The sequence below is a fragment of the Triticum aestivum genome, chromosome 5A (genome assembly GCF_018294505.1).
Source record: "Triticum aestivum cultivar Chinese Spring chromosome 5A, IWGSC CS RefSeq v2.1, whole genome shotgun sequence".
Lineage (NCBI taxonomy): Eukaryota > Viridiplantae > Streptophyta > Magnoliopsida > Poales > Poaceae > Triticum > Triticum aestivum.
In genome coordinates, this window is record NC_057806.1 from 708551162 (window position 1) to 708567908 (window position 16747).

Sequence of the window (16747 nt, forward strand, 5' to 3'; positions counted from 1 at the left end):
TTGGGTGCCTAGGTTGGAGAAGATGGAGAACGAGCTGAGGGCGCGAGGAATCCGTCCAGGTACGGAGGGATGGGACCCAAGGGCCAAAAGCTGGTGGTACGGGCATGGGGGAACGCTGAACCCGGAGACAGGGGAGTGTGTTTACCGGGGCAAATTAATTAAACCCACCCAAGCCCTTATTAACGCAATGAGGGATGCTCAACAGGGGAAGATCAAGTTCAACAGAGAGAACGACGCGCTGACAAAAGCCCTCGGGAATCCTGAACACGGAGGACGTGTACGAGGCATGGGGCACATTCCGTGGAAAATAGGGTTCCCCCAGAACCATGACCCGTACGGTTACAGAAGCCGTAAGAGAAAGATGGATCGGGAAGCAGATGTTGTGGCGCGGTTGGCATCGGAAATGGATGTGATGAAGAAAACCATGAGTGTACTAGTAGCCGAAAGAGATGCAGCTCGGGTGCAGCATGAAGATCATCCAGCGGATCTCGGAAGCCAGCAGCGGAGAAGCAGCGTGGCTTCCACGGAGGCCCCACCGGCTGGTGCAGATGCACCGACGATCGAAATTACTGCACCGGAGCCTCTGGTGGTCGAAATTACTGCACCGGAGCCTCTGGTGGTCGAAATTAATTCACCGGAGCCTCCTCGCTACCCCGTGGACGATATAAAGGAGATGAAAGAATGTCATATGTATTATCCTATCGGGAACATGTCCATGAAGGTAGCCATCGGCAGTGCTTTACCATGTTTACCTGGAGCACTCCACCACAACAACCCCATTCAAGATGGCTATGCTCGTGTCACGGTGGAGGACATAGTCCAAGGGTTTGAGGACCTGGAGATTGACATTGCTACACCTGAAGGGGAGAAAAGACTTGGAGATGTCAAGCGCCATTTCATTCTATGGCAAAAGAAGTTTATCAAGTTTCCAGGCGAGGCGCCAAGGACAACAAGTCCACCCCCCTACGGTGGTGGTGGTGGCGGTGGCGGCGGCGGTGGTGGTGGTGGTGGTGGCGGTTCACCTACACCTCCGTCACGTCAGCCGACGCCGCCCCCCAGTCCACAACGTCCGGCGGGTGATCAGCCGCCGCCCCCCAGTCCTCGTCCGGCGGGTGATCAGACGCCGCCCCCCAATCCACCTCCGGCAAAGAAGCAGAAGCAGTCCTGGATTATTAACCCGGACCCTTATGTACCTAAGACCACAAAGGTACCGGAGCCATCACTGAAGCCTCTCCCCACAAGGCCTTGGGAACGTAGTGCCGAGGAAGTCGATGCGGCCGCGGCTGCTGATTTGGAGAAATGGAAGGCGGACTGCAAGAAGAAAAGAGAGCCCGAGCCCAAGCCAGTATTTTCTGATGAGCAAAAGAAGTGGGCTAAGTCATTTTTGAGCACACCGTCCCAAGCCGCGAAGAATCTGCCTAACGACTATGCACGTGAACTTCGCAGGCAGGCACTCATGTTCAAGGAGAACAAAGAGCGGGAGAAGGCCGAAAGTAAAAAAAGCGGGAAACAAGTTGCCCAGCTCGGGGAACAAAGTAAACAATCGATTGCCCCGCTTATAGTGGAAGCCTTCTGTCCGGATGCACCCGAGATCATACAAGCTGCGGCAGCACAGGGATTGACTGTAACGAGTGCCAGAGAACAAGCGGCCAACTTAGGTATTACTCTTCGTGAACTGTTAGGCCTTGATGAGGCGCCAGTGAAGGAGGTAGTAATTACATATGTCAAGAATGGGCCTCTCGTCGAGCCTGCGCAGGAAAAGGATCTACCTCCACAAATGAAAGGTCTGCTGAAATGGTACAAGGGTTACATAAAAAATAAAAACGCCAAAGAATATATTTATGCGGAAGTTAGACATGAGCATCACTTCAAACATTACTATGTACAAATTTAACTGAGTGAATTGTTCCAGCTTTTCAATCTGCGCGAGCTCGATAAATCTATCATCAGTTGCTACGTTCTGTAAGTGATTTATTAATTTCTACCCCATCTCGTTCATATTGCCTGCACTATATATATGTCCTAACTATATTGTTGTGTCCGCTATTATACATGCAGAATGAAGATTAAGGAATGCAGAGTAAGGAACATCCATGATGTTGGGTTCATTGACCCACACATCGTTAATGGACATGTGTTGGAGCGTCACCCCGCCGACGTGGAGGCAGACCTGTGGCACTTTCTTACAAAGCAGGAACTCAAAAGTGATATTCTATTTCCTTACCATTTTGAGTGAGTGTTTCTGTCTTGAGCACATTCTCTTTTGTTTACTCCATGCATGGTATGTGGCCGGCTAATCGATGAGTTATGCATGACGTACTGTGCATGTATCGTGTCCGCAGGTTCCACTGGATTCTGCTAGTAATTAAAGTTAACACCTCATAATGTCTCGTCCACGACTCTGTGAATATGGATCCAAAGCTTTGGGGCGGCATGAGAAGAATGCTTGCAGAAGTAATTATTTTCATTCATTTGCGCTCTATATCGATCGGCCTATTTCGTTCATTTCCTAATATCAAGTAACTAATTAATAACTCTCTTGTTCATTTAATTTTCTTTGCCTCGTAGGGTTTGGAGACGGTTCGTAGATACAAAGGTCGGTGAATTCAAAAAAGAGCTAGAATTCAAAATGTTAAAGGCTAAGAATGCTGGGGATATTCAGCCACCGGAGACCAATCTATGTGGATACTATGTCTGTGAGATGATCCGGAGATACACCTCTGAGCGGGTTCCGAGTGATATCAATGCTCAGAGGAATAACCTCCGGTGGATGCTTAGTCCAGAAGCTCGCTTCCGACCACTTCAAGAGGAACTAGCTGGATGGTTCAGCAGGGAAGTCCTCCATCCTAAAGGAGAACACTATTACGAGGACGTAGAACTTTATATGCATTAAATCATGTATGGAAACTTGTTCAAAATTGTATATGGTCATCCGATGATATTGAATATATATTGTATATTCCTCTTGAATTCTTTTTGGTTCTAATTTCAAATTTATTTGAAATTGTACATTCATATGCATGTATGTAGTACCGTAGAATATATGAAACTCCTTCAAAATTAAAATAAAGCACAAAAGAAATAAAACAATACAAATTAAACAGAAAACAGGTTTAGGGGGGGGGGGGCTAAAACCCTAAACCTGTGGCGGCCTTTAGTCGCGGTTGGCCAGAAGAACCGCGACTAAAGGTCCTCCGCCCCGACGGCCGCCTGGCGCCCACGTGGACGGGCCGTTAGTCGCGGTTCTTAAGCAGCCGCGACTAAAGGTGGGGGGCTTTAGTCGCGCTTATTTGGTCGCGGTTGCGCAACCGCGACTAATGGCAGTTGCGAACCGCGACCAAAGGCCTTTTTTCCACCAGTGTTAATAATTCATTTTAAGTTATCGACAAACTAAAAAAAGGGACAAATTATATCAGGTACTCCCTCTGTAAACTAATATAAGAGTGTTTAGATCACTAAAATAGTAATCTAAACGCTCTTATATTAGTTTACGGAGGGAGTATTGTTTTTGAAAACCCGAATTTATTTCAGGTAAACCCAAACGCCCAGCTGAAAGAAGTAACTCTGGCCATCAAGTGGTACGTACCTACCACACACCTATGCATATATAGTTGGCAGGCAGGCATGCGACTCATAGCCAAGGCAGGCATTATGGAGTGCTCCAGCCCACTCCTCGGGTCACCTAGCAGCAGCAGCCATGCCGGGAGTCGTGAGCTGGAGGTGATTCTGAGCAACACGGCGGCATCGTGGGGGCGTCGGGCATGGGCGGGCGCCGCGGTGGAGCTGCCGCTCCTGCTGCGGCTGGCGCTGCCGGCCGTGGCTGTGTACCTCATCAACTACCTCATGTCCATGTCCACGCAGATATTCTGTGGGCAGCTCGGCAACCTGGAGCTCGCGGCGGCGTCGCTGGGGAACACGGGCATCCAGGTCTTCTCATACGGCCTCATGGTACGTACCACACCGATCCAGTAGTAGAGTAGCTAGAGAGATGCATGCATGCATGCATGGCGCTTATCACGACCAACCACTGGCCAACCTACCCGGCCGCCCGTGGCATGTGCCACTTATTGATCGAGTCTAGACAGGAGTCTCATACGTTTGCCCGTGAGCAACAAACACTTCCTTGTGATTTCGGTTACTGTATGATTTCCACGCGATTCATTCGTTCGTTAAAATGCTACTTTCGTCTGAAACGCTTTTATATTATGGGATGGAGGGAGTACTTTCGTCTGAAGAAATTTATCGCTTAAATGTATGCCTGTATCTAAACGTATTTCAATGCTAGAATAGCTTAATAATAAGAAGATGGGCAAAATTAAAGAAAATAAATGTTCATGTGCAACTTGGGATGGGCAGCGCGGTGGAGACTCTATGTGGACAAGCCTACGGCGCGCACAAGTACGAGATGCTGGGCGTGTACCTGCAGCGCTCCACGATCCTCCTTGCTGCCACCGGCGTCCCCCTCGCCATCATATACGTCTACTCGCGCCCCATCCTCCTCCTCCTCGGTGAGTCAGAGCGCATCGCCGCGGCCGCTGCCGTCTTTGTCTACGGCCTCATCCCACAGATCTTCGCCTACGCGACCAACTTCCCGATCCAGAAGTTCCTCCAGGCGCAGAGCATCGTGGCGCCCAGCGCCTGCATAGCGGCCGCCACGCTGCTGCTCCACCTGGCGCTAAGCTGGCTGGCGGTCTACAAGCTCGGCCTCGGCCTCCTGGGCGCCTCCCTGGTGCTTAGCCTCAGCTGGTGGCTCATCGCGCTTGCCCAGTTCGCCTACATCTTGGCCGCCCCTAGGTGCAGGGAGACCTGGACAGGGTTCACCACGCAGGCTTTCGCCGGCTTGTGCGGCTTCGCCAAGCTCTCCGCCGCGTCTGCGGTCATGCTCTGCCTAGAGACGTGGTACTTCCAGGTCATGGTGCTTATCGCCGGTCTTCTCCCCAACCCTGAGCTCTCTCTCGATTCCCTCTCCGTCTGGTAACTACTGCTCTCTCCCTCCGTAAAGAAATATAAAAGCGTTTTAGACCACTACTCTTATACAGCAGTATTTACTACTTTGATTTCCTCATCGATCACCATCTGGTATTCATTCTTTGTTGACATCTTAATTAATTTGCCAGCATGGCCATATTCGGATGGGTCTACACCATCTCCATCGGGTTCAACGCGGCAGCAAGGTACTACGTACACTACATACATACGGGAGTATAACAATATTTATTTACTCACCTCCGATCATGTCCTGGCTGTTGTCCTTATAAGATAGTACCTTTATTTTCCTAGTGTCAAAGATTTCCATGTCAGACCAGGCTAGCTAGTACTCACTGTCTAACATTTTATAAGACGTTGTTACATTTCATGTCTGTGTCAAAAAAACGTCTTTTATATTATGTTACAGAGGGAGTAGATGCAAAAAAAAAAAAAATACTGCGTACCAAAATCTACAGTATGAAAGCGAAATCATTAACCTCATATATTTTTATTTATTTAGTTTTACAGATATTGATGGTTCTTCTTATAAACTTGATCGAAGATAGAAAAGTTGATTTTTTTTATTCCAATAAAATATTCACCTTCAAAGTAAAATAAGCAGTGTGAATTTATATAGCATCTGTTTCATGTTTCATTCTTAGCGTTCGCGTGGGGAACGAGCTTGGTGCCGGCAACCCGAGGGCGGCAGCTTTCTCAGTCGTCATGTCGACAACAATGTCGTTCATTCTGGCTGTTGTCGCGGCAGTCATTGTGTTGTGCCTCCGTGATCGCATTGCCTACGTCTTCACAGGTGGCAAAAACGTTGCGGAAGCAGTGTCCGACCTCTGCCCGCTGCTTGCCATCACCCTCATCCTCAATGGCGTTCAACCCGTGCTTTCTGGTAAGAACCATGTCTGTTGGTTTCCTTTTGGCAAAAGGTAAGAACTGGTCGATGGTAACTAACTTGCTATCGTCTTGTGGCATGCTGAACCGTCGTGACAACCTATTTGTCGTGATAGCTAAGAGACTCTCATTAATTAAGTATAAGAGACCTCAAGTTCAAAATCTAGCCAACCCACATATCAACCAATGGCAGCACCAGTGGCGGGCACCAATGGGGAACGATAGCACATGTTTTTTCCTGCCACAAGAAATGTTGATTGAACTATAAACTAGTAGAAATCTCTTCTGGAAGAATATATAACACAATTGTTAGCTACGTGGCTACATAATATGCATTGTGATAGCAATCTATCCTTTGATAAAAATACCATCTTAATTCGATGTATAATTATTTAAAAAAGCATTTTTAACCAATCTAATCTATTTTGATAAGCAGCATAAGTTAGTCATTGTTCCTGGTCAAACGTTGTAGTGGTGTACACTAATTTTTATCTCAACTCATGAAGTATTCTTGAGCCACTAGACAGGAAATGATTTTTTTTACTCAAAAACATGATATCTCTTTTTTTTCTTAGAAGAGAAGTAGAAACACATGTATGTTACTAGCTAATAAAAAAGACCAGTCAAACTATGGGCAAGTTTATGTCGTACGACTTAGAGTGGATTTGGCGATTGGCAAAGTCCTAAACGACTCCAAGGAGACACATTGAGATGCTGTGACATAGCCTATATACACATCTGGTGCTGAATTTGTTTTTCAAAAAGGAGGATAGCCACAAGCCTCTGCAATGATTGATGCACACAGCCATATATTATTCATTATTCAAAATGTCGCAGTGCATACAAAGTCGACCGAGAAAAGAAAACGCGACATCGTATGCGTTGTGACAATAACACCACCAAGCAACCACTGACCATATGCTAACAGGCTAAAACAAACAAAACATACACAACTCGTAGTCTAAGCCTTCAAGAATGAATCGTCGCACTTGCGTCAATGATGACGAGTCCAACCATAGGTCCATCTTTCGATTTTCATTCCCAAAGCAGAGCTTGGCATGCCATAGCCCATTTGCAGACCTAGTGCTGAATGAGAAGAATTGATAGGATACATGAAGGTGAAGGCGCGATAATTTGTTATTAGGCATGGAGAGAGAGAGAGAGAGAGAGAGAGAGAGAGAGAGAGAGAGAGAGAGGAGGTAAAGGAATGAGGGAGTCAGTGAACAAATCAACCATTTTAGAAGTCCCTTGCATTACTTCATCTTCGTTATTACTAGCCCATACTTGGAAAACGTTTTTTATTCAAATAATTCATTTGATAATACTTTTTTCTTTCTAACTTACTCCCTCCAATCCAAAAGAAAAAAGTGTTCTGGCTTTAGTTCAGCTTTAGTTCAAATTTAAACTAAAGGCACGCCACATTTTTGGTTCGGATGGAGTATTCTTTAAAGTTTTTTCATTTATACAACTATAAATCTTAGAAAACTTTTCTATGAACTAGTTTGTACTCAGTTTATAAGGAAAATATAAAATTCTCCCAAAAAGAACTACTTTCGGGCAATGTGTTCCATGTTATCGGGCGACTGCATATGACGTTGTTCTTGCCTATACAGAACCATACCTATATGCAATAAAGATACCAGGACACAAACTCATTGCACCATCCATGATTCCCTTGAGAAGGCCATGGAATGTGTTATCGGTGTGCTGCAACTTCGTGTCACGTCTACTATATATTAGAAGTAATATACGGACTCACCAGAAAAAAGAGAAATTATCTAGAAATTATCACAACATTAGAATCATCTGACTTTTTATCTATCTATTATATATTAGAAGTAATATACGGACTCACCACAAAAAAGAGAAATAATCTGGAAATCTAGAAATTATCACAAAATATAGAAACATCTGACCGTTTATATAATAGACCAAGATTTTAGAGCCATTAGATATACTTAAGTGGAATAATTACCCACCAATGCCATTACTAATGAAAAACTGTTTTGTTCAGCTATATACCTTGTACTAATACTAACTGAAAAAAATAGGATGTAGAAAAAAATAACGGACTATTCCCTCAGAAAAAAACCTAGTGTGGGACTGTTAGAGTACGTAATGGGCCTAATAGCCTGGGCCGGCGGTATAGCCCGTTAGTCTTAGGGTTAATTAGAGATAAGGGTCGCTTTCTTAGGGGTCAAGTAAGCCTTACTTGGGAGTCAAGTAAACCTCTCTATATAAAGAGAGGAGATGTATAAATCTAATCAAGCAAGAATTAAGAAGGAAATCCCTTCCATCTTGCCCGGCCGTGGGCAAAAGGCCCCCGGCCGGCCCTCTCGCGCCCTCCTTCTAGCAGCGCCATAACAGGGACTAAGTTCCCTCAAAACAATCCACGTCAAAAAAAAAACAGTGTGAGGCTAAAACGTGGCGGTCAAAAAAGGATTATACGGACGTGTCGCTATCTGGCAAAAAAAGATGTGCCGGTCATAATATTATTAGCGTGGGCTGATGCCTTATGCATGCACACATTCATTCCACCATAATGGGCGCTTCATAAGAAAACATACATGCATTTTCCTGAATATTATTGGCTGAAGAATCACACGCACGTACAAAACTAGCGATGCATGATCAGTCCACCAGGCCGCTAGCTAGCAATGTATGTACATGTACACAACTAGCAATGATGATCAATCCACCAGGCCGCTAGCTAGCTTGTGCAACAAGCCGATTGTGTACACGGGGCAGCTAGCTTTGTACTATATTGTATCTGACCGCAGAAAGCATTCTACATGCCTAATAAATTCGTGTACAAACCGCGCCGAATAAAGTCCGCCAAAAAGTGTTCTGAATGCTGGACCTTCGCCAATAATTTCTCGATATTTGAATTTTATTATGTATTGTGCAGTTCAAGGAGACATAACATATTCAAAAGGTGTGTACTACATGTAGCTCACAAAAATGTTCCTTCAGGATTGATTTGACAAGTATGAATCTGATTGAACCTTGAACTCGAACAATCGAAATATATGATATAATTTTTAAGGAGTGTGTTCAATTGTCCTATTTTGGATATTGTAAGTATTTTACAACAAAAATAACTACTTAAAGTTAACCCCTAAAAATGCTTAAAGTGATGTCTAATAGATGTCAATTGACAACAAAGTGGAAAATTTATAGAACGGGAAGGATTACAATTTGTTAAACAAAGGATCATTATAAGGTATTGGTATTAATTAATTAAAGAATCATTATAATATGGTGCATACGGCTGGCTACGTAAAGGAGAAAGTTGAATTAGTCTTTTGAAGTTCTATAGATGAAATTTGGATGGCAATTGTCCATACCTTGGTCCAATGTAAATGATTATGAAGGAAAAAAACACATAGTAAAATCATGCCACATGAGCAACAAATACATCCTCGAGAGAGCATACTGTGTGTGAATTGAATTGGCGGGTTAAATAGCATTGAATTTAAAGGAAATCGATAAAAATAGTACTACGTGCTTTACCACATTAAGAAAATAGAGGAAATCCTAAAAGGTGTATCATGAAACCTTTTAATTTCACCAACTATCAATAAATATGTTTATTTTCATAAAAAACATAGGTGGAGAAGGGCATCACTTTAGTGTATTCAAAGTAGAGTTCATGTTATAGGTCTGGTGATTATTTGCGAGGGCATTCTATAACCATCCCATATGTGGAATACATATCGGAGTCGAATGACATAAATAATTCCATACCCGTGATTGTTGGATACACCATATTAATTAATAGCTCTATGTGTTGTGTGTGCATGATACTACTTTAATGCAGAGAATTGAACTTTAAAAAGTGACCTAGCTGATATTTTGTATGTGACACATATTAGATCAGTAGGTGCAGCTACAACTCAACTTATGTTTGATATAGTTCCTACACAACATTAGATGTAAAAATATGAATATTTATGTGTTGACGTCTATTAATAATTAGATTCCATGAAGCAACACCCACACAAAGTTCATAGTCATGAACACTATAGATTGTGATCCAAATACTTCCCTATGTTCCTTAATTGTAGTTGCATTTCTTGGGCGTGGTAACCAAGATAGGGAGGGTAGAATCGATAATTCAGGGGAAAGAAAAAAATAAACCTAACAAATTAGATTTTGCCTTAAAAAAATACAATTAACATCATGGAATAAAAAGAGAAACACTATCAAGCAGATCTATATCATGAACCTACTTTGAATACACTAAAGTGATGCCCTCGCATTGAGAGGGCCATTGTGCTAGTTAGGGAGAAGGTCGGATGAGACTACGCCCTACAACAATGGAGGCTTATGGCCTTGAACTTTTTCCAAGAGTATGCATGTCCGATGCTTTAAAAGACCAAGGCTTCATCTCAATCCAAACTTGACATGAAAGCACCAAGCGAGTAGAAAACCAATCTCGGGGAACAATCATCAAGTGGATCTTCGAGTTCCGTGTGCAAAATACATAATGAGTAAACCATGTGAGAGGGCTCACTTTGCACTCCAACACACAAATATGCGAGTAGTTCCACCTCCAAACCACATGATGATAAGCTTCTCCACTTTGGTCTTGCTTGACTCTATTATGCTCCTAATCTATATTCCTGGTAGGCTCAGTGACAAAGATCATTAGATCGGACCAACCCCTTGAGTATTGTGGATTTCAATGCTCATTATATCATCTTCTCTAGCCGTTGATTCCAACAACTTTGATGTGAAGGTCATGCTTTTGATTATTATTTTTTTGATAAAAGAGAGCTCTCCTCTCTGATTTCCATTAATAGAAATCACCAAGTCTTACAACTAGCAGAAAATAAAAGCAAAGAAACTAAGCTGTCTCCCCCCTGGTCCCTGTCAGCACTGCATTGAGGTAGGAGGGAAGCCATCCCTTGCCCTGCCCACATGTCCTCAAAAAGTGCAGAGCTTCCCAAGGGAGAGACTTAAGGCCTGGGCTCAAAACCGTTCCCAGCACCAGCATTACAGAGTTTAAGAAGTCTTTAGAACAGCAACTAAACAACGATAACGGAAACAACCTCAACACACTTCCCAAGGGAGAGACTTAAGGCCTGGGCTCAAAACCGTTCCCAGCACCAGCATTACAGAGTTTAAGAAGTCTTTAGAACAGCAACTAAACAACGATAACGGAAACAACCTCAACACACTAGTCTTCTCTGAAGGACAAAGACAAAAGCAGAAAAAACAGTGGGAAGGCTTGAGGCAGTAGAGTTCTTTGCAGCGTCAGCGAATCCAGAAGACCCTTGAAGCTTTTCACCCCATGATCCTTCTAGTCGCCAGTCGCCACCCATGAGCTGCTCGAAACACTTCTTCAGCCACCACACCGATCTGCTTTAGTCCAGCCTCCATCATTTTATTTCTTATGGGATTTTTCTGCAAGAGATTCCAATCATGTAAGTTTTAAGTAACAAGTTGACAGGCACACAGGGATCATTTACCCTGTTATTATCAAAAATCACACTGTTTCTCAATTTCCAAATAGTCCAACAAATAGCAGAAATACCGATCCAAACTAAACCCCTTTCCTCTTTTCCAAAAGTTTTAGCCCAGCCCCTCATCACCAGATCCAAATCGTCTGGTATATCTTTGAGATTGAAAGCATATTTCAAAATAATCCACAGAAGCCTAGCTACCGAACAGGTCAAACATACATAATACTCTGACAAATAAAAAATTCCAGATGAAGACACGATAAGAAGACAAAATTGACCGAAATAAGAGCAAACAAGACACGTGAGCTGCCTCGTGAGACACATGGCATTCTCACACATGTCCGCTCATGCTCCCCAGTTGAGTGCATGTTTCTCCAAGTGCCCCCCTTCCCACATTATCTTAAGTGATGTCTATCCACAAGATACAGTAGTTTTGAAAAGTCGTGGTGAATCAAGAAAGAAGTTGGCACCAAGCCGTAATAGTGAACTGCGTGCCAGTTTCCACGACTCATGTTTGTACTGAGCCAAGCTCGTTCTAAAAATCATGGCCAATATCACAAGAAAATATTAGTTCGTATTGAGCCAAGCCCGATCTCAAAATTTGTACAGTCATGTAGGTTTCCTGTGTGCATTATGTAGATCTCAGTAAAAATATTTTTGAAATTTTTGTAAAATCCATTGAAAACAACTAGCACACATATATAATGACTTGAAAACTTACCAACGAAAATCATCATCAAATAATTTGATAATTTGCAAAGTTTAATGAAAATGAGAAGATGAGAATGTACAGTTTAAGCTCCAAAAGTTAAATTCCAGCACTCCCATATTATATGTTTGTTGGTAAGTTTTAGATGAGGGTTCCGGTGTACCTTGGTTCTAGAAAAACGTTCCCACATTGGAAAGTGGTACAATGGCTGAGACATAGAGAACATACATTGCTAGGTTCTAAAATCCTCTATACAATATCATAGTTGTTTTCATATTGCATAATGTAGTCTATCAGACTATTAACAAAAAGTCTATGATGAAATAATTAAACTGCCCACAGAATGTAATATGTATAGCAGGATTAATATGTGAGACTACAATCTTAAGCATTGACGATGATGTGCCTTATTTCCTGAAAATTTTCATCTTATTATTTCATAGTGTTCTCCGCATATCTGTTTTTACACTGTTGTTGAACTCTTGAAATCCAAAAAAACACTGCTTAAAAGATAGATAGGATTTATGCGTATTGATTTTCGAATTTTACGATTCAGCCCAAAGAATTTTATAGTAAAAAATCAGAGAAAGCAACAAATGTTAAATTTTACTTTCATGTAAATAGGGACATCTGAGGTTTATATGGTTATAGGAGCAAGTTTATGTTTTGCAAAGCCTTCATAAAAGGAGGAAGTGTGTAATTAAAGTTTATGAAAATAACTAGAGTTTATAAGAAGCTCATCAATTCCGCAACAAAGAAACAATCGGCGGAACTACAGGTGTGGCCATGGGGTGCAGTTTAGGAGGGAAGTGTGTAATTTGAGTTCTACGTAAACTATCTAGAGCTTAAGTTTAGAAGAGAAGTGTGTAATTTAAGTTTATGTTTTGCAAATCCTTGATATAAGGAGGGAAGTGTGCAATTTATGGTAATATGAGACTATAAGGATTTTTTTTATTAATTACAGGTGTGGCCGTGGGGTGCGGTTGGCAGGTGTTTGTGGCGTACGTGAATGTTGGGTGCTACTATTTCGTTGGCATGCCGCTTGGCTTATTCCTTGGTTTCTATCTTGGTCTGGGCGCAAAGGGGGTTTGGAGTGGCATGGTAATCGGCGGAACACTACTACAAACACTCATCCTATTATGGGTGACCTTCAGGACTGACTGGCAACATGAGGTAAGTACTCCCTCCGTTCGAAAATACTTGTCGCAGAAATGGATAAAAATAGATGTATCTAGAACTTAAATATGTCTAGATACATGAATCTCTGCGACAAGTATTTCCGGACGAAGGGAGTACGAACCTAACCTATATTAACTGCTTCTGCTTCTGGGTGTAGTTACACCCCTGCATGTTCCACACAATCTAGGTAGTACCTATCATACATGAGAGTACGTATAGATGGTATGCGGTTTATAAATTTATTGCGGTACAATATATACTACTTTTTATGTACTATATGTATCAGTTTTTTGCATACTCATTCTATATGTACAAAAATGAAGATATTACAAAAATACAGTACAAATTATGCTCCGACTTGCATTTTTTTCATGTACTTCACTTTGAAGTATGTTTAATATTGTATATGAACATACTCAAACCTATAAAATATTACATATAATCCCCCATGGTTGTATATGAGACGTCGGTGTACCTAGGAGTAAGAAGGATTTTCCTATACAAATGTTTTCTGCCACCCAGTGATAGTTACCACCACGTGTGTTTTGTGTCTTGTATATAGTATGTGCCAAAACCAAGAGTATGTATGTATAGTATGTTGTATATAAGAATATTTGGTTAGGTGTATATCCCACTATGTAGGTAGTTTGTACTATTTTTTGGTATATTGTTCTATACGTACAAATGTGAAGGTATTTTTAAAATATACAAAAAACATTATGGACTCACATGCAATTTTTTATATAGCTCATTTTGAAAAATCTTAGATATAGTATATGAACATATTTATAATGATAAAGTAGTATATGTACTACCACATGGTAGTATATGAGACATGAGGTTAACTACCACCGGGCTGTAGGATGTATGAGTGAGAAAGGGAGAGGGATTACGTTCAAGGACGAAGTTTATGAATTGTCTACCAATCTACTCCTTTAGTCCCTACATAGGTAGAATATAAATTCTGAAAGTCAATCCGTTCAAACTTTGACCAAATATGTAAAAGGGAATATCAACAACTACAATTTTGAATAAATACATTATAAAAATATATTTTATGATGTACTCCCTCCATCACATAATATAAGATGTTATTACATCCAATATGTGTATATTCGAGGTAACTACATCTTATATTATGGGACAGAGGGAGTATTATTGCTTTTGTTTTATAAATATTCATAATTTTTGTATATATACTTGGCCAAACTTAGAAATTATTGACTTTCTTACTCAGTTTCTAAGCCACTTACTTGGGAATGGGGGAGTTATGCAAAAAGAAAGATCTATGATATTAAATCAGCATATCTTTATATTGTCTTTATGCTGTGCTTTAGATGTTTATATTTATATCTATAATTTTGGTAACTTTACAAAGTATGAATTTGAAAAATATATATATGAATTTAGAAATGAGGGAGAAAATAGAAGGGAAGGTGACAATAAAATTTATGTGAAGCAATTAATTAATGATGTTGCACATATTTCTCATTGTTTATGTGTCATATGTGTAATTTGAAGGTGGAGAAGGCGCATGAGAGGATTGCCATGTGGGAAGACAAGAAAAAATCATTGCAGCAGGATTGATAAAGACAAATATGCAACTACAATTACTGAGCATGGTCGACTTCTCTGAATAAATAGACCATCTTGGTTGAAAATTCTGATTTTTATTTCTGAGTTGTATTTTTTGTTCTGTTACGGGGCAAAATTATTCACGGACTTAGGACGTGATTCCAGTTTTTCCTAGAACATTATCCAAAGGAATTTATTTGAACTCTGAAGATTGAGGAAAGTGTAAGCAAGCCAATTATTGTGCATTGTGATAATCCGTGACAATAAAGGTTGCTCACCATCGGATATTCATTCTCTGTTTCATAATTTAGATACATTAAAACTGAGCACATTCCCTGCCCTCCCAGACCATCAAGATTTCTGGCCGTCGGATGTTTGTTCCGGGTCGTTGCTGGCCATCAGATGACTATCTAATCCCGTAATTAACCAATGGGCCGGGTGACCTAGGGAGGCTATTCCAGTGGAAAAATCGGTGGCCTCTGGTTGATTGGGCCAGGCAGCCCGTTTAGCGGTTGGTGAAAGAACAGCCCACCAATTAGATGGTGTGCGACGTCGCTTCAGTTCAGGTCAGGTCAAGGACATCAAAGGGGCGGCAATCCCTCCCTTCATTCTCCCTCGCGGCCGCCGACGAATCATCGCGCCTCCACGATGTTGACCAGCCACCGTCTGTCTTCCTTCTCCAGTTGCAGCAGAGAGGGGCTCAACTCTTAGACCAGTGAGGCGTGACACCATTGCCACATCCGACAGCGCCATGGCCCAGATCTCCACCGATCCGGAGGCGGCGCTTGGAGAGGCCATCGGGTTGGTGTTCGGGCGGTGGACAGCGCTGCAGGTGGCGATGGGGCAGCAGCGACTCCCATGCCAACGCTGATCAATTCAGCGAATCAATCCTCTACTGGTTCTATCCCTCAAGGGTACGTACAGCTCCTTCAGCAATCAGCATCCTCAGATAAATAAAATAATATGTTCCTTCTTGTCTCCTTGAGGCGGGATCCTATAGTAAAGTTGATATTGTTTACTTTAGCATCTGAATTCTCCTAGATCTAGCGGCATGATCGTCAACTACTTGGCTTTCAGACCGGTGCAGCAAGAATGGTCTCCACTTTGTGGCTGCACGGGGCTCGAGCCTTAACGAATGATCATTGGCAGCGACCTAGGTTTGCCTCTACAAGAACAATTCAACAAGGGAAATGGGGGTACATGTCAACATTCGATGGAGTCCGCTGGTACAGATCATTCCCTTCCCTTTATCTTGCATATAATCAATGTTCTCTGCTGGTTTGGATTTGTCCTTTCAGAGTGCCTAGGACTAGCATTCCACAACAATCAGGATGTCACCCAGTTGATTGGAATTTTGAGCACAAAATCACAGACGTGTGTTCTTTATAGGAAAATTATTATGTCCAACTACTATAGTGGATCTATCAATATATAATGAGTAATGAAGATGGATCTTTTTTATTGAAGAGATTATAATATATAAGAGGATATTATGTTCACAAAAAAGAGAGTATATGTTTTTGGTATTCTTGTCGGTCATTATAGAATTGCACTATTACTATCAATAGGTCAACTGGTTCAGCTTTTCCTATAAATTGAACAAAATAAGGTGAAGGCTTTGAATTTACTTATCTACTTTTCGTGTTATCAAAAATAAAAGATAGTTCTCTACTTTTCGTCGACTGATTTCCTTTACATCTATGTTAGAACCTCACTTTCTTCATGCTAACTTATCAGTGACTTGCTCCTCCGCACAAGATTCTGAATGACCCACTCTTGTGCAGGTCCTGACATTCAGGTTATTTTTTCTATTTATCATCTGATCATCATGATATGGCACACGTTGCACATCATGAATTAGTTACAAAGAGAAGATACCTTTATTTTTTTTCCGTCTGCCTCTTGAATGTTTCTAATATTGCTTGTAGAAAATTGTAAAATTTGT

At 41.8% G+C, this 16747-nt stretch overlaps 1 protein-coding gene across 1 annotated transcript; it reads left to right on the plus strand.

The window, feature by feature from the left end:
* The first annotated feature begins 3828 nt into the window (after window positions 1–3828).
* On the plus strand, window positions 3829–15066 carry LOC123108575 (protein DETOXIFICATION 40-like). Its single transcript, XM_044530340.1, has 6 exons — window positions 3829–3927; window positions 4322–4974; window positions 5118–5174; window positions 5631–5869; window positions 13013–13221; window positions 14749–15066. Exons 1-6 carry the CDS (start codon window positions 3844–3846, stop codon window positions 14812–14814), a joined length of 1308 nt encoding a protein of 435 aa, XP_044386275.1. The 5' UTR covers window positions 3829–3843; the 3' UTR covers window positions 14815–15066.
* Window positions 15067–16747: the final 1681 nt, after the last annotated feature.

Bases quoted from the DNA above. Each gene is read 5' to 3' on its own strand.
- LOC123108575 (XM_044530340.1), top strand. From the start codon at position 3,844: ATGTCCATGTCCACGCAGATATTCTGTGGGCAGCTCGGCAACCTGGAG. The intron at 3,928-4,321 runs GTCTTCTCATAC...GCAAAATTAAAG, and splicing joins TGGGGAACACGGGCATCCAG to AAAATAAATGTTCATGTGCA. The intron at 4,975-5,117 runs GTAACTACTGCT...TTAATTTGCCAG, and splicing joins CTCGATTCCCTCTCCGTCTG to CATGGCCATATTCGGATGGG.